At 40.1% G+C, this 21,521-nt stretch overlaps 1 protein-coding gene across 1 annotated transcript in view; it reads right to left on the bottom strand.

The window, feature by feature from the left end:
• SAMSN1 (SAM domain, SH3 domain and nuclear localization signals 1) overlaps positions 1-21,521 on the bottom strand; it is a 38,139-nt gene that overhangs the window by 6,383 nt on the left and 10,235 nt on the right. Inside the window, exons 2-7 of the mRNA XM_024217205.1 lie at positions 11,794-11,865; positions 11,006-11,161; positions 8,524-8,656; positions 6,713-6,864; positions 4,315-4,521; positions 2,224-2,374 (exon numbers count right to left, since the gene is read on the bottom strand). Of these exons, the coding sequence (XP_024072973.1) occupies positions 2,224-2,374; positions 4,315-4,521; positions 6,713-6,864; positions 8,524-8,656; positions 11,006-11,161; positions 11,794-11,865 (871 nt within the window). The remainder of the gene's footprint in view (positions 1-2,223; positions 2,375-4,314; positions 4,522-6,712; positions 6,865-8,523; positions 8,657-11,005; positions 11,162-11,793; positions 11,866-21,521) is intronic.

Here is a 21,521-nt window from a genome sequence, read left to right as displayed (position 1 = left end):
CCCTCATTTTACCAGCGATGGCCGTTATTGCCTAATTGATTAGAATCACTTAATACTCCAACACATCATCAGTAGCCTTGAAACAAGGAGCACATTACAAGACTTATTATTTACAGAACAATTACAAGTATTTCAATTGTTAAACTACAGCACAAATATCCTCAAGTATACTATTCTGCCTGAAGGACAATGGCATAAACCTATGCCGGCAAAGGGCAGGGACCACTCGTGGATGGTAAGGATTAATTAGTCAAGGTTTAATGTAAAGAATATGAAAAGGCTGTGTCAGGTTAAGGATACTCTTCCCTGATCCTTGCACTTTTGCTGGCATGGGAACATGAAGAACATCAAGTGATTAAAAGTAGCTTGAGAAAGATACTAACTAATGTCTGCCTATTACAGAGTTTAGATGCTTAAGGCTGCCTGCAACGCTTGCTATCGTCTGAGTATTAAAAACAGTAAATCATAACTACACCACACCAGAACAGTATTTCATGACTACAGAAACCTGTTAAAATTACTCATACTTTGTACCAATAAAAAATCCTTGTAAAAATATAACTTTAGCATTTTCTATTCCTGTTTTGTTTGTTAATTGTTGATGTAAAAAGTGTAGGATAAAATATACAGAATGTGCAGCATGATCAGTTAGCAACCTAGATATGTACTGATACATAGGCACAATCCAAGGGCAGGTCAAGGGGGAGGGGACAGGAGGCCACCTCCACCCAAACTGCAGGCTAAACAATAGGTATAGTTCTTTCTCCTTTCCTTCCAGGCTCACTCCTCCTCGTCCTCACTTCAATCATTGTATCTGTTATACTGGGAAGGCCCCTTTCCCACCCTCACCACCCTCAGCTGACAAAGGCTACAGGATAGAAAGAAGGACTGTTCCTGATGTGCATCCGTCACCCAGTCCATAGGGAATGGTGAGGGCAGAGAAGGCCATTTGAACTACCTCTCCTGACAGTTCTCATGGAGTCTCTTTTCTTTCCATCTTGGAGGAGGAGAGAGAGTAAGGGACAAAGAGGGATTCAGAGAGACCCAGAGATGGTCTGGGAGTGAGGGGTCCTGAGAGACCCAGACAGAAAGCTGAGGGAGGCTGAGACACCCATGGGTTCTTAGAAACTCAGAGAGGCAGAGTGTGCATATGAGATGGAGGATCCCACTTGGGGTGAAGTTCTGAATAATTGAGCTTTATGTGTTGGAAGTGGCCAGGTGTGTAAGAGTGACTGAGTGATAGAGAGAAATCCACTCCACCTCAGTTAACAGCCAGACTGGGGGGGTTGCAGATGAGCTATTACTCTTGATGAGCTGTAGACCTAGGCCCCTACGAAATCCCTAAAATGTCTCTGGGAGACTTTGCATTCCCCGGTCCCATTTTTTCTTCCACAGGATCCTCAATTTAGAGTGGATATCTGGCAAAGTGGTTGCTCAGGAAGGGCATGACTCTACATTAATGCAGAGCAAACCTCTACGATTTGGTCTGGATGAGTATCCAAATATGTAGCTGTTTAGCTGAAATTTGTAGGAACTTATCTGAACTATTTTGGGTTAGAAATCAGGCTGAAAATATCACAATAGCATGTCTCACGGTCTTGGTACTTCCAAGTTCAGTGAGAGCAGCAAGTGCAAATAAGCATAAAAGGGAAAACAAAACACACACAGAGAAAGCTAATAACTTGAACCTCAAACAAGATCCAGTTCAGGTTCATTTCAAGCTGAGACTACAGATCAGCTACTGTTTTATCCAAACCATTGTTTGCTGATCTGTACTACAAACGCCAGTAAATGTCATGGCTCTCACCAGGGGCTAAAGGGAAGGAACAGTGAATGGGAAGAGAGGATGTTGAAGATCTTCCTTTGCAGGAAGACAAAGACAAAAATGTTTTAATGTACTTCTAGGAAGTAAACCTGGGACATGGGAGATCTAATTTCAATTTCCTGCTCTATCACAGGCGTCACTTAGCCTCTCTGTGCCTCAGTTCCCATCGGTAAAATAGGGATGATAGCCATGCCCTACCTCACAGAGCTGTTGTGAGGCATTCATATACTTCTGGGAGAGGGGCAATAATAGTACCTGAGATAATTTTTCAGGAATTTTTCCTATTTGAGGAAAAAGTCTAATTTGTGGACTTTGGCAGAAGTCACCATTATTTTAAATGTGTTTATGTCTCCAATTAAAATGAGAACATAACATTGAATGTAAGTTTACACACTTACTTTCATAGTCCTGTAGATTCTCAACTGCAGAAAGTAACCTTGCCCTGTCTTCTGGGTTTGTAATATTTAGTTCAATCAAATGGCTGTCCTGTAGCTCCTTTAAATCCTCCAGAATCTCATAGCCATTTAGCAAGAGGGTTGATGAGTATTCCTACAAAAAGAAAAGCAAACAATTCCTTTAGTAAGCAATCAGCAGGTTCAGTGAGAGACATAACCATAATTTCTCTCTTTCATTTTTTTTGTGGAAATGGGGAGAAAAGTCATCATGACTCCTGGAGCACCGAGTCCCCCAATCAACAACATTGCCTCTGGGCTTGTTTTAAAGAGAGCTGTCAAGTTACTGTTCCCTCCCTTGTCCTGCCCATAACACGAGACATCCTGCAATGTGTCTCAGAGTACCTCAGATATACTAACACTTTACATTCAGATTGGGTTTATTTAGCTGAACTGCAGCATTGTTTAATCTATTGCTATCCAGAGGGCCAGACCCTCAGCTGGTGTAAATCAGAGTATCTCCATTGAATCTGATTTATAGCATCTGAGGATCTGGCCCAGTGTCTGTAACACTCCCATATTAATTTGAGAAACATGAGAATTGTTTCATAGAAGACTTTGTGTGGTGTTTCTGTTGGAAAGTCAGGTTTTCTATTTTCGTCAGTGAACTGCTAGAAACTGCAGCACATACCCATAACAGGCATTGCTTAGTGTCTACTGCATAAGATAAGCCATTCTAAAGGTCACAGAATGAAATTAAGTGAATTATTGTCCTTTCCCCCACCCCAATTAGTTATTGTTAAATTAAAGTTGGATTGCCTGGAGGGATAACACTGACACAGAACCAAGAATATGATTCATTAACAGGTCAGGGGGAAAAAAATAACCTTTCAAGACACTAAGAGAGAGTTTCCATTTAGATGGACTTGAACCAAGCCCCTTCATTCCAATACCCCCAAATTTCAGTGCCTAGCCCAAACAGGACAAACCAAAATAGGACAAACCAAAACTCCAGATTCAGTCACCACTAAACTTTGCAAATGTTTGGATCTGGGCCTGACCTTTGTAGCTTGGGTCCCCTTTCTAATTTTAACGTAACATACTTTCTGAACATAGTTTACTCCTATAAAAGGAGAGGGAAACTAAGTCTAGAGCTGGAACCAGGAGCTTCTGTGTTCTAGTCTCAACTCACTGCTATCTCAGCCTGTGACACTGGGCCATTCACAACCTCTCTGCATCTCAAGTTCCTGAACTGTAAAATGAAGATCAGTGGCCAAATTCAAGTCACGTGAGGGATTCATTTGACCCAATAATATTTACAACACTAACATGCAGTAGGAAGTTTTGTGGATTAATTAGGGTTTGCAAACTGCTTTGAAATTGCAGTGTCATATAATACTGTCATTATTATTATTTTATGTCTGTGTCACAATAATTATTCCATTGATAAAACAGCCTAAGAAGCAGCATTCAAATTTTCTGTATCCAGAAAACAATTTGAGTCCAGCTCCATAAGCAGGCTGGGTATTTTGTTTACACTGGTGCCAGCCAGAGGGAGCATGCAGAGAACCATGTAGATGGCTGTAGGACTAATGCATTGTTACTCCTGGTGCCCCCAACTGTGTGTGTGTAGTCCCAGTGTCTGAGTGTGTGTGTGTGTATTCCTGCAGAGAGAAGTGATTCATTCCCACACAAATACCAGTGCCATAACATTGTTGTTATTATTCTTATTTATCATTTGTATTGCAGTAATATCTAGAGACCCAATCAGAAATTGGGGCCCATTGGGCTACGCACACTACACACCTATACTAAAAAAAGACTACCTCTTCCCCAAGGACCTTACCAACTAAGAAAAAGGCATATTACCGGTAAGGGAAGGATTAATGCACTCTCATGCCTCATTTTGCCAACAACCACCCTCGCATCCCCATATCCACTGGCTAGGTCATGGAAGGAAGTAGCATCTTCTGGGCTACTGATAGGATATTTCCCAAGCTGCTGGAGCCTGCCATTTTGGCCCTGGCTTTGATGTAAAAATAAGAGCAAATGCACAGAAACAAAATAAAACACAAAGCTGGAAATGGGTTTGCTGACCTGAAGATGGACCCGTTCCAAAAGTTCCTGCAGAGTTTTAGGTTTGGCCCTTTTGCTCCCTCGGTGTGCCTTTATCTTTCTAGGTGTAGCTTCCGCTTCCAAAATAATATCGACGTAAATGAATTTGAAGTTCCCCACCTTGTTATTCAGCATGCCTGTCCACATACCCATGGGGGTTTTGCAGATGATGTCTATAATGTCTCCTTTCTAGAGAAAAAAAAAAAGCACACCAAATCTGAGGCAGATGATTTGTGATATGTAACCTGTTACCTCAATGGAGCAAGAACAGAGTCACTACACAGACAACGTCGAGCAGAAGCAACATTAGTGCTCAGCAGTATTAACTAGAATGAAGAAACTCTCCTTCCACAACTAGGGAATACTTCTTGATTTACAAAATTCCAGAAAACAATTGCAGAGTAATGTGTGGCAAGATTGGCCCTGGCCCTACAAACCCCTGCAGAGGAGTAAGGGGCAGAAAGTGGACCCCTTTCTTGCTTGTGCGAGCAATACAATTTACATATGGGAGGGAAGTAGCCTCTGTGGAGCTACTATTTTCCTTCCCATGCAGATGGGCCAGCAGTGGGCAGGAAGGGACAGGGAATGGGTGGAGTCTTGGCGAGGAGCAAGAGGGCATTCATAGGGTATATCTCCACTACATAGTTAACCTGGACTCTTACCCAGGTTTTAGCCCAGCTTCCTATCCTGCTCCCAAACCATCCACACAGAAAAACCTCTGACTTGTTTGGAGGGGCTTTAAGCCAGACTAGCTTACATAGCTTGGTGTGGGGGTTAGAACCCAGGCTCTACTTTAACTTGAGCTGGAACCCACCCACTTTGCGGTGAGGATTCAGGCTAAATCACTCAAGTGCTGATAGGCCTCCAATGCCTTGCCCATAGTTCCCCCAAAGGGTAGACAAGTTCTCCCACAACTGATAAAAAAGAATCGTAGAACACCTTGGCACAAAAAAAACATGGGATATGCTCCAGACGACAACAAGCAAGTGAGAATGGTAACAAAGATAGACCTTTGCAGTCAGGGCTCTCACACCTGGGCTAGGCTTACTCAGGTGCTGATCACCCAAGCTAACTCTTCAGTGAAGACAATTCCCTCCCCAGTTTGCTCCTGGGACAGCTCAACAATGCACTGTCCCAGCAGCAAACTCCTTTATTCTGGGCAGTTTGTAAATACACAATCTAGACCTTAATTGTTAAATTATATATATATATATTTAAAATAAATTCTTATATATATATATAAAATTTAAAATAAGAATTTTAAATAAGAATAAAATAAGAATTTACCACGGTATTTCAAATAGTGGTGTGCAAAGCATATGCAGCAAATCTCCAAACCCACCTTGGGTTTGGAGATTTTGTTCCAAACTTGAAATTGATACCCAGTTTATTACAATGTGTGTTATAAATTCTGCAAACATTTTGAGTAAATTTCAGCCAGATTATAGTTTTGCTTTGCAATCATGCAAAGTTCAGGGTTTCACCAGGTTTTGAGTTTGTTTGACCACTAAACTCAGAGGTATGAAACCACATGAAATGAAAGCTAAGGAAATATTTGCCCCCAGCCCCATGAAGCGAAAACGCTACGCTTTTGGAAAGGTCTCATTTCTACATATTGGGAGGGGGATTTGTATCTGAATCCAGATTAGGTTCAGCCTGGGGTTCAAAGCCAACTCAGAGCTAAGGTTTGTGTTTTGATTGAACGGTGCTGAAATTTTATGGGCTGTACTCACAAGTTTTGAGCCCCAAGCAGCAGGCAGCTCACAACTTTAAAGCAAGCTGCCTTAATAGTGAAAAATGTACATGACCTCATCGTTATGCCATCTGATATCACCAAATAGCTGATTTGAAAAAAGACAACAACACTGAGGTGGTTGGGGAAGTAATGAACTAACTGGTGGTGAAAATGATCACCAAGCAAAGGCAGAGGTTGAGGATACAATAGAGTAACAGATAAACTGGGCAGGACTATATCATATAGTGGTTTAAAGGTGACAGTAGGAAGCTTATATTTGATGCAGGGGAGAAGGAGGAGTCAGCAGCATAGCTTACAGGGGTAACATAATCAAAGCAACACTCAAGAAAGATGATTTTGGGAGCAGTATTTTAAATGGACAGACTCAAGATCTGGACACACCCTGGATGAGAGGGCAAACTCAAAAATACTGTGATAGGGTGGAGTCCCATGACTCAGGGTCCCTGCAAAGTAGGTCTGACAACTCTGTATGAACTAGCCCTGTACAAAGGTATTGCTAAACTGACTGTGTCTGTTTTAAAGTGTCATATATCCTTAAAAGTCAGAAATGAACGAACAGACCCCTTCCCTAACAAATGTCTCAGATATCTCTACTGCACAAAGCAATTTTGATGATGGTCTCACCTTGATTTTGAGAGAGTCAGTGTCATAAGGACTCGGTGTGAAGTCGGTGTGCACTTTGGCTCGTCCACAGAATGGTCCAGTGTAAGGGACTTCATCATCAAGTCTAAAGCTGTCCCTGTTGCTGGTTCCATCTGAACAGCTAGTCACTCCACCTAATGGAGAGGAGAATGAAGATTTAAATCCCCTTCCTTGAACTACTAGATATTCAATTTTGTATAGAAATGGAGAGGCTAATATGCAAAGCACAGAATTAAAAGACTGTACTCAGAGAGTTTTCACCCATTCCAAGAAAAATATATTCAATAATCAAACATACTATGAAAGGCTAAACAAAATAAGTTGGAGACCTTTAATTTATTCTGTGCAGTAATCCTTTATGATGCTGATGCTAATAGACTGCTCATTTTACTTATGAGCTTGTTTGAATATTACCTCTGCAGATTAATAATATGTATTTTAAAACTGCAATGTAGGGAATTATATCTGCTGAACTTGTCCTGTTTATTCAGAGAAACTGAAACAAATACTGCAGAAACTACTTTATTTCATTATATTATAAACTAGGACCTCAACGCACCTACATTACAGAGGGAAATTTTAATCTTATCTACATTTCTACCTGTCATTTTATCCAAGTTGGGTAATAAAACATCAGTAGAGTAAGTCAGGCAAATTGAAGCAAGCTCTGCAAAATCCCATCCAAGTATGTTTTTAGATAAGACCAGCAGTGTGTTGGAAGTAAACTCCCATATAGTTTGTACAAATCACATCAGAGAAAATGACCATAAAAATCATTTGACTTGATGTGGTTGTTCAAGTGCACAGCTACAACTCAGGGCCAGACTAACCACTAAGTACAAATGGCCTGTGCCTACAGAACCCACTCAGATCAGATTATATATGCGGTGACACTAGTGCAACATCATCATGTACAGTCTTTGGGGAGCAGTTTGCCTACAGCATGGCATCCAGAAAGGAACCCCACTGCCCCTGGGAGAGTTACATGCCTCCCCAAACCTCCAGTTTATGCTACCTGGTGGGGGGAATAGCAGATTTTTGGTGGGTTGGGAAGGAGGCAGACCTTGGTCCTCTGCTGCCTTTGTGTTGGCTGGGTTCTCCCATCTCCTCCAGAGCAGCAGAGTCATGCTGGGTAACTCCTTTTGGCTAATCCATCTGCAGACTGGGGGCAGTGAGTTCCCAGCCACCCTAAGAGAAGGCTCGTATGTGGGTGACCCTGCAATCACCACTCCACAGGTGATGGGGCCATGGCAGCGAGAGGCCTAGGGCCAGCTCTGACATTTAAGGCTGTTGTATCAATAGGCAGGAAGTCAGGCTTGTTGAAAAGCTCAAGTTTAATTATTGTGGGGTTAAATTTTGGTTCTAATTACGAAAATGGGCAAAATCTGATTCACAGATGGTAAAGCCAGAAGGAACTACTGTACTAACGTACCCTTGACCGCCTGTATAACACAGGCTTTATGACTTCCCTGAATTAACTCCTGTTTGAGCTAGAGCAGATCTTTCAGAAAAACATCCTGATTTAAAAACTGCCAGTAAAGAATCCAGAAAAAGCCTTGGCAAATTGTTCCAATGGCTAATTAACCTCAAGGTTAAAAAACTGCACATTACTTCCAAACTGAGTTTCTCTAGCTTTAACATCCAGCCGTTGGATCTTGTTATAGCTTTGTCTGCTAGAATAAAAATCCTTGTGTTATCAAATTTCTGTTCCCCAGTGCCAACAACTCAAGGCGTATTCAATAATAAATAATAAAGAAAGAGACTGAACAGGACTATGATTTTTTTGTACTTACTAGAAGAGCTCTGGCCACTATTCAAACTATAGAGACTGTCCATGGAGTCACTGGCTTTTAAGCAGACCTTCTCCGTGTGTGTTCCATCCCCAGGGTCACTATGCGAGTAGCAGACTTCTTTTCCTTCTTCATTCTTCAGCAATAAAAATCAGTGGTTAGATGCAGTGAAATAGATTTTATATGCACAGCTGACACGCAATATCTTGTGCACATTTACTTTGGCTATCCACAATGATTCTAAAAAACCCTATTATTACAGTTTAGTTGCAGTTTAAGAAAGCTTCTTTCACTACCAACCATTACAAGGGAGGAAGCACTTTTTGTGGTTATACCATGGGGCTGGGAATCAGGAATTATGGGTTCAATTCCCAGCTCCACAACTTACTCACCCTGTGACCATTGACATGTCACTTACCCTTTCTGTGCCTCAATTTCCCCAGTGACTGCCCTCCAGAAAAGGACACTGGCTAAATTCATCCCTGATCTCTGCAGAATTACAACAGTAGTGAATCTGGCACAACAGTTACATCCATCTGAGGCTTATCAAGGGGAAATCCTAGATAGCCAGATAAGAGACTTTCTGGCTGCTTTGCCTCACCAGAGCAGGGGCCAAAATCTATCCCAAAGTTTTTCACCTTTCATGTTTTGTAAGTTATCTTTGCTAATTTTAGAAGTTCAGGCGGAAAATACAAAATCATCTGAGGCCTAATTCAAAAAGGCTGCCTCTTCCACATACTCAGGAAGCCCATAGGAGCAGGAAGGGAACCATTAGCTGCAACTGCTATGTCTTGCAAAGAGCTTTCCCAGAACCTGGACTCTACTGGCCTTCTGCAGCTAGACCCAAGGTCAGGGCTTTCCAGAGCCAACCTTCCAGATGGGAGTGTGGATGATCAGCTATCACACTCCCTGAGTTGGCTGCTCAAGTCTCATAACAAAAATTCTGCTTTTACAAAATTAACATAGGCCCATTTCCCTCACAAAATCATCTAAGGCCTGGGTACTGGACCTTAGAGGTTATATTATTAAATGCTACCTCTCAAAGCATAGCTTATAGAGTTTGCAAAGATTAGAAAGTATGACCCATGCTTCAGTCACCACTTCATTTAAAGCAGATGTAATAGCTAAATGGAACAATGATGATTTTCAAAGGAAGCTGGTTCTTTACCGTATTGCATTACAATGTCAACGTAGCGTGACATGCTGATGTAACCTGGATATCATATGCCCTGTGGGATATTGCATCAAACTAAGGAAAATGTTAAACATCCGTTATTTGGCTCATAGAGTGGATCAAAGGTGATAGCACATTTGTGGAGTGGGCCCAGGGCCCCTGATGTGGGACTAATCTCTAGAAACTCACTTCCTCTTCCCATGCAGATGCACGTAACACAAATCACAGAAATCAAGGATGACTGGTTTCCAGCAGGGAGAATGCTAGTTACACCATTCTATTGCACCCTGCACTAGTTAATCAGTTGAGAAGCACTGAATGTATTAGTTACAGGGGAAAAGAAGATTGTATGTGTTGTCTGTTTCTTTTGTATGAAGAATTAATTTAACTACACAGAAATAAATGTGGCACTCCTGTTTATTCTTTCTCATAATACAAAAACAACTGGACACATAATGAAAATGAAACTCAAATATAAAACTAATAAAAGGAAATACATTTTTAATGCACAGTATGTGATTAAAATGTGGAACTCACTGCCAGAAGATATTGAGGAAAAAGGTTTAGTTAGATTAAAAAACGATTTTACATTTATTTTTATATATAATAAGAATATCTGCAGTTGCATTAGATAAGATAAAAATGTATGAGGGATATAAACCCTCCTGCTTCAGGACATAAGCCTAACAGGGATTAGAAAGAATTCCTGCATGCAGGTTATTCCATAAATGTCCACCGTGAAAATTCTTCTGAAGCATCTAGTATTGGCCTTGGTCAGAGACAGGATACGAGACTAAATGGACCACTGATCTGATTCAGTATGGTAATTCCAATGTATCTCATTTTGGATCAGATTTTTCCTGGTCCTTACACAGATGGACAGTTAGTGAGGAGTGTTTAAGAAGCTTTCCCCTCACTTGCAGGGCTGTATTCATGGATGGATGGATGGATGCACACACAATCTTTTCACTGTTGGCAAAGCAAAATCTCTCCTTTCCCAATGGTATAAAACTCTCGTCTCTATCCTGGACCCCAGGAGGGTGAAATTGTGCGCACGCGTGTGTGCGTGCGTGTGAGAGGGAGAGAGAATATGCGTACACAGGGGAGGAAAGGTGTGGAGGGAAAGAATTGATATATAATTGAGGTAACTACTGTTTTAATTCAATATCTGTCACTAAGTTATATACACCTGAACTCTGGTACATCAATGCTAGTTTATAACATGCTACCGAAAAACAATGAAATAAACACACACAAAATTTCTAATGTAATTGATCATACAAATCCAAAGATTTTTTTAAGCATATTTACCATGTCCTCAGAGAGTGCCTTGATGTACTTTTTACCCATCTTTTTCTTCATGGTTAGGGAAATGGCCCGCATCTTCTTTCCCAGGCTTCCTCCATTACCTGCCATTTTATTTTGTCCTGGATCTCCAATGTCACTTACAGTCTCCACTTCACATATCTAATTTGAAATTTAAAAAAACCCAAAACCATTATTACTCATGAAAATAAAATCAGATGTAATGGAATGAGAGACTGCAGAGAGATATTTTGGATTCGGGTAAGGTGCATTCAAGTTATTATTAGCAGTTCTTCTAGCTTTAGAACTGTCTGGGGAATTATATGTACACAACAGGCTTGCACTTTGCTTAAGTACTCACAAATGGGATATAGAAAATGCTGTACAAATTGATGCTCACCTTATTTATGGTCCCTGATCCAAATGAGAGTGGTGGGAATTTACTTAACACACTTGAAGACAGAAAGCCACATCTCCAGGATGCTAGCATAAGGCCACTATTGTAGAAGCAGCCCTCTGAAGTGTAGGTTTTCCTGAGTTCTTGCTGCCCTTTCTTTTTTTAAAACAGAAATGACCCTGTCCTTTGCACTACGCAAATATTAAGGGCTTGATTGTGCAAACCTTACTCTGGTTGCTAAGCACTCAGTCACGCAAGTAGTTCCTATTGATTTCAACAGGAGCACGCACGTGAGCAAGTGCGCACCAATGCATGTTTTACACCACTGAACCCTACTGTTTCCCCAACAGTCACAGGGAGAGGGAGTAACAGAAGTAGATTATTGCAACATACAAACCTCAACTGAATCATCTGGCTTTGATACTGAATGGTGCCTAAAACGGTCAAAGTTTCCAAAACTACTTGTGCGCTATAAGACAAAATAAACAAACAAAATTGAGCTCATTGACAATATTCTTTTTCATTATTAAGACAAATACAAATTCTCTCTCTTATGTTAAAACTTCTTTGCCTATGAATGGAACATAACATGCTATTTTCAAGTAGAGACAGACACAGCCTTAGAGGTGCCTATAGGGACAAAATATGAGTGTATATCTGGAGACAAAGCAATCTGAATCAAAGACATTGTTAACAATGCATGGAATTAGATTATGAGTATGATTATAGGAGCTCATGTACACCAGTTTCACATCCGTAGTTTACATTGACTTCAGTGAGTTATCGTCATTTACTCTGGTGGTAAGGGAGATCACAATCAGGCAATTTACATTTAGTATTAAACAACGTAGGTGCTTTGGAGGACACCAGTTCTATTACTGTAGCTGTTCAATTAACTTTATACAGTTTATCCTTCCTACTGGGAACTGCAGCTGAAGACTGTTTAAGGCTCTTTAGTTTGGGCTAGATTCAGTTCCCACTGGAGGCAGCGGAAAGCCTCTCACTGGCTTCACTGGGAATTGAATTGGCCCTTAAGAGAGAGTTCCGAATAAAGAACTTTAAGCTTATTTCTGTGCGGGAACATTACGAAACCAAGTGAAACAAACAGAGTAATCAGTAAGCTCCACATTTTTCAAAAATAGCCTCTAATTTAGGTGCCCAATTTTTAAACACACACGGACTCACTTCCCTCCTGTGCCAGAGCTCTGAGCTTGTTTGGTGCAGGGATGGGTTGATATCAGGGAGCTGGTTGCAGCTCCCTAAGTCTGTATTGCCTGGCCATGGCATTGCAGCAACCAAGGGGGCTGCACTAATTTGTACCACTGGCACAATTGTGGAGAACTGGTATATCAAAGCTCTGCTCTGCCTCCACCATGCCCCCTTATTGCTGCCACACACATCCAATGCTGAGGATAAGGCTGACACTGGAGTTAGCATTGAAGACTATGTCAGCTTTACAGCAGTGGGGAGTTCCCCTACACAAGAGAATGATCTTCTGTCCGTTTCCAGGCAGAATCCTTTCACTTTGCATTGCCTGAGTGGCCAAAGTGTACTGAGCACACAGAATAATCTGGTCCGGTAGCTGTCTAATGTTTATCATCCAAAAATTGAAACACCCAAGTTAGAAGCTCCTTTTGACAATCTGAACCTAATAAATCAACTGCCAGAGTTTCTAGACTTGTAACAGTATCTTTTAAGAGATCAATTTAGGTTTTTCACAGTTATTCAAAACTAAGCCAAGAGCTAACCCTTCTAATTTCTACTCTTACATATAAGATAGAGAAAATGACCTGTAATACACTCACAAGATTATTGCTTGTTTTATTTTATTTTTATACTTTGTGTGCCCTTTTCAGTAGGTATCTGGGTATCCAAAACCTTCCATTTGCATAATTTGGAAGGGAAATGCACTAAACTTAATAGTAAATATCAAACTGCATGAATAGTGTACATTTCGGAATTCTGCTCCAGAAACTACATGTCTTAAAACTTCTGGGTTAAAGAATTGCTCATATTCATTTATCCATTCCTCCCTCACTGTGACTTCAGCCTGCCTAATGGATTGCTTGTTCTCTCTTTTTCTTTCCATCTGGTGATTCTAACAGTCCTTCTCTCCTTCCATCTGCCACAGGTATTTAAAATGCCTGTCATATTTCCCTCCCATCAACCATAACAGGTCTCCCCAGCCGTCTCTCTCTCTAGCTTCTTTAACTTTAAGATGACTTTACAGGAGGCTTTATCAGGTGTGATGTCTGAGGCCTTGTCCACCAGCCTACTGAAGTCTCATGAGCTTCCAAGGCTTCTCCATCAAATATACCTCTGAATATATTGCAGTTTTGTGGAGGAAGCTTCAGATTGAGGTTTCCCTTGAGTGATGTGTAAGCAAAATGAAGGGTGATTAAGGCACTGGACTAGGATTCAGAAACCCAGTGTTCAATATTTAGGTCTGGCACAAACTCCCTTTGTCACCTTGGGTAAGCTCCTTCAGGTGGTATTTCCAAAAAATGTTCCACATTGGAATAACTCAGTTTACATGAAGTTAACGGGAAAACTCTCATTTACTTCAGTAGGAGCAGAATTTGAAAATACCATCCCTTTGAAAAGGACTTTTGAAAATACCATCCTTATTCTCGTCATGCCACAGTGCTTGATTTATAAAATGCGAATAATGCTACCATGAGGATAAATTCATGTGTTTGTGAGGTACTCATATACTACAGTGGTGGGTGCCTTACGAAAACTAGACTGATGAACTAACCCTCGGTGTGTATGTTCTTATATCATCCCATTTATGTGTTATCTGAACACCACTCATGTCCTTTCATGAAGTGTTCTTAAAAGCAGGGGATCTGAAGCTCTTATGGCATTCAACTCTGATGGAGTTGAGATCTGAGTAACAATTTAACCTTATGGTAATTTTCTGAGTGATGATACAGATCTGTACCTTTTTCTACCCATAATTAATAAGCTGCAGTTTACTTCTATGGCTAGGTCTACACTACAGCGGTATTCCGACCTAAGATACGCAACTTCAGCTACGTGAATACCGTAGCTGAAGTTGCGTATTTTAGGTCGGCTTACCTGGTGGTGAGGACGGGGGAAAGCCGACCGCTGCCGCGCTGCCGCCGACTCCGCTACCGCCTCTTGTCGAGGTGGATTTCCGGAGTCGACGGCAGAGCGCTCAGGGATCGATTTTACCGCGTCCTCACGAGACGCGGTAAGTCGATCCCCGATAAACCGATTGCTACCCGCCGGATCGGCGGGTAGTGAAGACGTAGCCTCAGTATTTGTATACTGCCCTTTTCTGGGTATAGTTAGCCCTCTAAGAGTCTCATCAGTAAACTGTCATACTTCTGACTGTTGTACAGGGTGACAAGTTGACATTCAGCGTCAGCAACTGTGATCTTAAGGATGGTGCTCATCAAAATGATACCAACTATCCTGTGTACACATATACCTCCCCTGGGTATTTCCATCTAGGAAAGACCCCATCTTATTCTGTCCCTGCTCATAAATCACAGGGTCACTATCCATTTTAGCTCCCGTATCTCTCTCACACAGTCACTTTTAAACTAAAAATAGTTGACGAGGGAGGGGAGAGAGAGGTGACAATGGAAAACTACAGAAAAATAGCAGGTCTTAAATCTCTATTTTCTTCTAAAGAAAAAAATAATTCAGGATCACCTTTTACACAATTCAGATTAAAAATTCCCTGCTAGCCCAATCCTCTCTTCCCCAAACACATACAAACTATTTCTTATTGGAGCTGGTTAGAAAACAATCTGTGTTTTGGGGGAAATTTTCAGAAAAGCTTTTTTTCACCAAAATATTGTTTCAGTGAAAAGTTTACAGGCAGAGTGACCTCTTCCAGTAATGTGAGGTTGGTCTCTCACTGATCTTCGGTTTATAATAGGGTTCTAGTCCCGAGAAGGCATTCTGTGGCATAGATTTGTTGAGTCTTCTAGCCTGATATCTTGTTTTTTTATGTTATTTTTGTTTATTTCATTTTGATTGTTTTGGCATTAGCTTGGTTTACAAAATTATTACATGAAATATATTTGTATATATTCATTAACTCAAATGCTGACTTAGTCATTTTAAAAAGGTATTTTTTTTTATTTGTGGTGTCTCTTAATTGGTTGTAATCCATCAGAAAATCTGTTGGAGAAAACTACTAAGAATTGGTTAAAGGACAATTTAGTCTGTGCAGTTTAATTTTATTTAAAGCTCCCAGAAATAACTTCTATATTTACTAGATCAACAATATCATATGACAAGGGGTTAGCTCAATAGTATGATATAAAACATAGCCCCAAGGATTATGGGTCTATTAGACAGGATTAACACCTTTCACTGATTTGTCAGCCTTGCCAAATATGCCCCTCAGCAGAGTGGGAGGGATGGAAAGAGGGAGGCTGGGAATCACAACAATATTGGGAAAATATAAAACATTCTCATGCAGTGATCTCTAAACATACAGTGACCTTTCTGTAGCATTCCATCATTTCAAGCTGCCTACTAGGAATAACTGTATATTAAAGTGCTGATGTGCTTCAGATAGTCTAAAAAAGAACAGAGGAAAAGGGTTTATTGTTGCTCTTACTCATAAACAACTTGAGCACAGGGAAATCAGTTATTCTTTTTAGAGCCTTGAAACAACCTTATATCCTATCTGGACAGACGCCTTGGGCTATTTTGTAGTATACCTCAGTGTTGCTTCAGAGCTATTAAATATTAATAAGGGTTACAGGATGATTTCCACCGTTCCAGATAATGGTCTTGTTGCACAGAAGAGCACTAAATAGGGCTGCTTCAGCAATTCTCCCATACTAACTTTTTCCATTAAGTAATCAATAGCTACCACCTTTTAAAATGTATTCAACCCCATTATACCGATAAAGAAAAGCAGATTTAGGAGCCCTGGGCTCGGAGGGGAACAAGGCTATTACTTTTGGTATTGTCAGTCACCGCATTAGTGTCAGGGAACACCTATTTTGTGAAGGCATAGTCATAATCTGTAGGCCTCATTTCCAGGTTAAGGGAAGATCTTAAAGCAAATGCAAATCTACTAGATGAAAATATGTCATTGATTATATCTTATAAAACTAAGTGATTTTGCTGGCTGGATTCACACAAGAGTTACTGATGGGTGCATTAAGCAAATGTGAATTTGCACAATGAAATCTAATGCAGGCATGTGAAAAAAACACCCTTATTTTTCCACAGAAGGACTGTATCATTTATTTAGATTCAGTAAAGGAACATTGCTGGCTTGCGTTCCATTTGCGCTCTAGTATCCAATAAACCTAACGCGAAAAGGCAAACTTATCAAATTGTTTTTAATGACTCTTCTATCTTCTGCTGCTTCTTTCATTCCCAGAAATTTGAGATTTTTTAAATAACCCCTTTAAAGCTGTGAAAAGACACATTTATTTTTATTTTGATCACATTTTTACTTGCCTGCGAGTTATTCTTAAAATCTTCAATGAAGTTTAAAAGAAGGGCAAAGAATAGAAAACAAACCAAAATGTTTGGCGTACAAATAGAAAACAACAGACACTAAAATCTATGGGATACTTTGTCTTCCTATTATAAACTATATATTTCCTAATTAGAGTACTTCTTATTGACAAATTAGTCAGAGTCTTCTGTATCTCAAAAGCTAGCCTATGTGCCACAAGTGACAGTGGTTGCCTTAGTAAATATTGATTATGGGTGAAATTCAGCCTGGTCATATCTCCAATGGACATTCACAATTTCTACCTGCTGAGTAGCAGCCCCTAGTATAGAATGCCAGCACAATCTCTGTGCATCACCAAAGTCCCATTCAATATAGTGTTTAAGTGGGAGGTAAGTGGTGCAGAGGCTTCACGCTGGCTCTCTGCACAGGGGTAAATGTCGCCTTGTTTGAAATTCCTCCACTCATTTTCAGCTCCAGTTTTCACTTGTCCCCTGTCTACAATTTATACTGTATAGCTATAAATTGCTTAAGGTCACTGTTGCAGGTCTTTGACAGGCTGTTCGTACTTCAGATAATGGGGCCAGGTCCTCAGCTGGTGGAAATCAGCATGATTAGTGATTTCAAGCAAACTACACTGATCTACATCAGTTCAGGATCTGGCCCAATATTTTCTTTCTGTTCTTTTTCTCTTCACCCCCCACTAAGGATTATTCCTTTGTGATGTGTTTCTAGACTGTCCCTGCTCTTTCCTCACTGCAGGGAAAGAAGCCACAGGAACATCCAAGAGGACAGAATATGTCTGCTTGATCAATGGAGATAAGTAGAGCTGGGCAAAGTTCACCTACATAGGGTGGGGCTGAATACATCCATTCCATGATACTTCTAGTCCCTCAGAAGAAGGGATCCAGTGTCAGTCACTATGGAGATGAAACAGAGAGCTAGAGATAACTATTAGCCAGCCCATCTTAATTCTTTAATAGATCACAGGAAATGGTCTTTTAACTGGCCTGATAGCAAGCTATCATATTTGAAGTTTAGGGCTGTTCTGTATGAAGAAGTTTCTCACTTCTGTATAAAGTATAAGAATTTGAACATCTGATTCAGAAACAATCAGAAGTATAACGAAGAGCTAAGAGAGGAGACAAAAGGCCCACCATACTTCACAGGATTTGGCCCATTTACACATTAATTACATATACAGAATATCTGACTATTAATATAACTTTCTAGTCCATTTAAAAAACAAAACATGGTTAAATCTTGTACCTTACCAGGCAAAGCAACAAAAATGACACAGCTTGTTCTCGCTAACTCAGCTGGGGCAAGCTACTAAAATGGCATTTTAACTGGTTTAAAAATTACTCTATAAGACTCTGTCAGTATGCTCTGGTATTCAGTGATCGCATGGGGGTGGCAGGCTGAGGGGCAGAAAGACAAAGAGGTTGTTCAACAAAGCTGTCACCGTGAAACATCAGGGCAAACAGTAACTTTAATGATGGAAAAATCACTAGAAAATAAACAGCTGTATAAAGTAGTGTGTTAATTATATTTAACACTTCTACAGCTCAGCTAACATCGCTCTTTAAAGCAAATGTTGAACAGCTGTTATATTAGCATGTCTATCTAACACCCACATAAACCTCTAGAGCCTTCACCAAAATGTACAGTGAAACACGTAGCACCTGGCAGCAGTGTTGTCAGAGTTTCTATTAAAAACTTTATTTTTCAGTTGTTTAGAGTCTATGCCAGTGATACTCAGACCTCAGTGGCTCAGGAGCCAAACTAGCGATCAACATTACCTAAAAGAGCCACAGTAGTGTACATTTATTGTTTCATTTACTATATATTTATATATATTCTCACAACAAAATGACTGACTGAGTATTCTACAATTGGTTAATAACATAGTAAAAGCATCCTGATTGATTAATAACTTAGATTGATTAATAATGAAACCACACAATGTTTTAATATCATTTGCTCCAAAGAGTCACAGGAGAGACATTAAAGAGCCACTTGTGGCTCCCGAGCCTCAGTCTGAGTATCACTGGTCTATGACTTTGGTCCTGCAACTACTACATCCATGTGAACAACTCCATTCACTCAACAGGGCTTCTTATGTTTCTAAAGTTAAGCAGGGGCATAAGAGCTTGCAGGATTGGGGCCCATTTTCCTACAGGCTAATGCCAAGGACATGGGAAAGACTAAACTAATAGCAAATTTCACCTTGCAAAAAATGTTTTAAATAAGTTATAACACATCTGTGAGGCCAGAAAACACTCCTTGTTGTAGCAACATTTACCTCAGATGTAGCATGGCTTTTTACAACTATGATTTACAAATGGGGGGTGGAGGGGAGGCTGCCTTTTCTTTTTCTAAAAAAGGCACACATAGATCCTGAACTTTAAATAGCACCTACACGCAGATTTTGAAAAGTACTTATCACCACACAGCTCCCATCCAGAAAAACCTGTCAGTCTGGCCGACACTGTGCATGCAGTGCACCCACATGTATTTGTAATAATTATGGAATTCTGACAATTATTTCTCTGCTGTTTCATTAAAAACTATTCTGAATAGCACACAAAAGCATAGAAAGGAAAATGACATTAAAGGAAGGTTAAGGATGTGTGACAAATTCACAGGAGCTATGAAACTGACAGTTCAGGACTTGCCATGATGGGCAAATCTACCTCACCATCACCCTTTTCGCCCGTCATTTAGACATGTGCAAAAAACATCTAGGGACAGGTCCTGAACCCCTTCCTCAGCAAAATTGTCTCCTGAAGTCAAGGAGCATGTTGCCTGAGTAAAGACTGGTTAAACACTTGGTAAGAACTTCAGATTTGGGCTCAGATCCTTGAAGGTATTGGTGCCTAAGTTCCCAGATCCTCAAAGGTTATTTAGGTATCTAATTCCCATTGGGAATTAGAAGCCACTGCGAGTTAGGCACCTAAATACCTTTGCGGATCTGGGTTTTGGTCCCTAATCCTTAAATATGAACTTCCTTGCTTTCCTGTGGGTTTTTTTTTCAGAACCAGAGCAATTCAAATATTCTCACATATTAAAAGAACCAGCTTGTTTGATTTTTAAACCCTCCCTAAACTTATTTATCGAGTGGGATTCCCTTTTAAAAAATGTTTTATGTAAAACATATCTAGGCCCTGGTCCTACAAAGTGCAATGCAACTTCTCATGTTAGTAAAATTACACACACGCTTAAGTGTTTTTAGGACTGAGCCCTTAGAGAATAGAGGCATTAAATACCTATATAACTCTACACAACAGGAAGAGGTGAGTAAATTGTGCCTCAGAATGATACTACATATGTGACATCATTTCTTGATGCTTTCAAGAGCGGTGGAGGGCCAGAGCAACTTATTCCCCCCACTTTGCAGGCTACCCCTAATTACCTCCTTGCACACTTTATACATCACTCATGCACAGGACAAATTGGCTTGATCCTTCTCCCAATGCAGCCCGTAGTAAAACTCCAGTGACTTTACTGAGAACACAATCAAGCCTTTACATCCCTTGTTATCAAAACATAGTTTAATGGTGAAGGAAGCTGTGAGAAAAATATTCCATCAGCTAAAGCTTTCAGTGGGGATTGGTATTAAATAGTAACCCTAAGTCATCACTGTCAGAGGTGACTGTCCTCCAAGCTTGCTCAGTTTTAGAAGAGTGAAGAAACTTTTAAAACCAATCTGCTAGGTTTTACTGCAGCGATATCCTTGACCACAGGTAATGACCAACAATAAGCTAATTCTAAGAAAGTTTAAAAAAAAAAGAAAGAGTTTTTATTACTTTTAAATGAGTGTTTGAAGCATCATTTTGGTTCACCTGATTAATGTTTGCAGCAAACTCAGCCACTGGAGTTGTAATGTTTCTGCAAGCTCCCCTACAGCAAAGCTTAGCTATTAATTCAGTGGCATATGTCAGCTCAGCAGAGCAAGGTCACTCTTCTCCTTCAAGGGGAACCTTTTTAGAAATAATAAAACTGACAGAAAGTTCTTTTTTGCATGCTTTATGTCACCTGAGGTTGAGTGCTGCAGTTAATATCATAGAGCTTATAAACATTCCCATCTCAGACAGCCTCTAACGCCACCAGAATTTTTGAACCTAAACTTTTTTTAAAAAAAGTAAGAGAGTGACAGTTTTACGTGGGGCAAATATACAATATGTGATCCTAAATGAATAAAGAATGAGTAAATCTTTTCTTAGGATCTTTGGAGGAGAAATTTTGGAAGCCACTAGCATAGTGCTGATGTTGCAGTTTGCATTTTTCAGACTGGTGCTTGGAAAGAAAAATGTAGGATTAAGGGCTTTGTCTATTTGAATCCAGGGATCTTTCAACCTTTGGGTACAAGGTGGGGAAATTTATTTCAGATATTATTGGATCTCTGTTTCTAGTTCACTGCCGGCTGTTAAAGCAGATTGTAAGTCTATAAAGGTACTTAATGTATAGGAGAATACCAAGTTAATTGATTTGTTGATAGTATTGTTTTGAAATTTATGCATTAATGGAGACTTGTTAGTAGTCTGTTATGACAAATAATTATAATTAGAACCTGTTTATTGAGACACAAAAAGTAACTGTAAAGCATAATCAAACAAAAGACTTTAGTCACTGCTAATGAAGGGCCCAATCCTGCAAAGAATGTT

The sequence above is a fragment of the Terrapene carolina genome, unplaced genomic scaffold (assembly GCF_002925995.2).
Source record: "Terrapene carolina triunguis isolate 2854851 unplaced genomic scaffold, T_m_triunguis-2.0 Scaffold38, whole genome shotgun sequence".
NCBI lineage: Eukaryota > Metazoa > Chordata > Testudines > Emydidae > Terrapene > Terrapene triunguis.
This window is presented reverse-complemented; position numbering and strand designations above follow the sequence as displayed.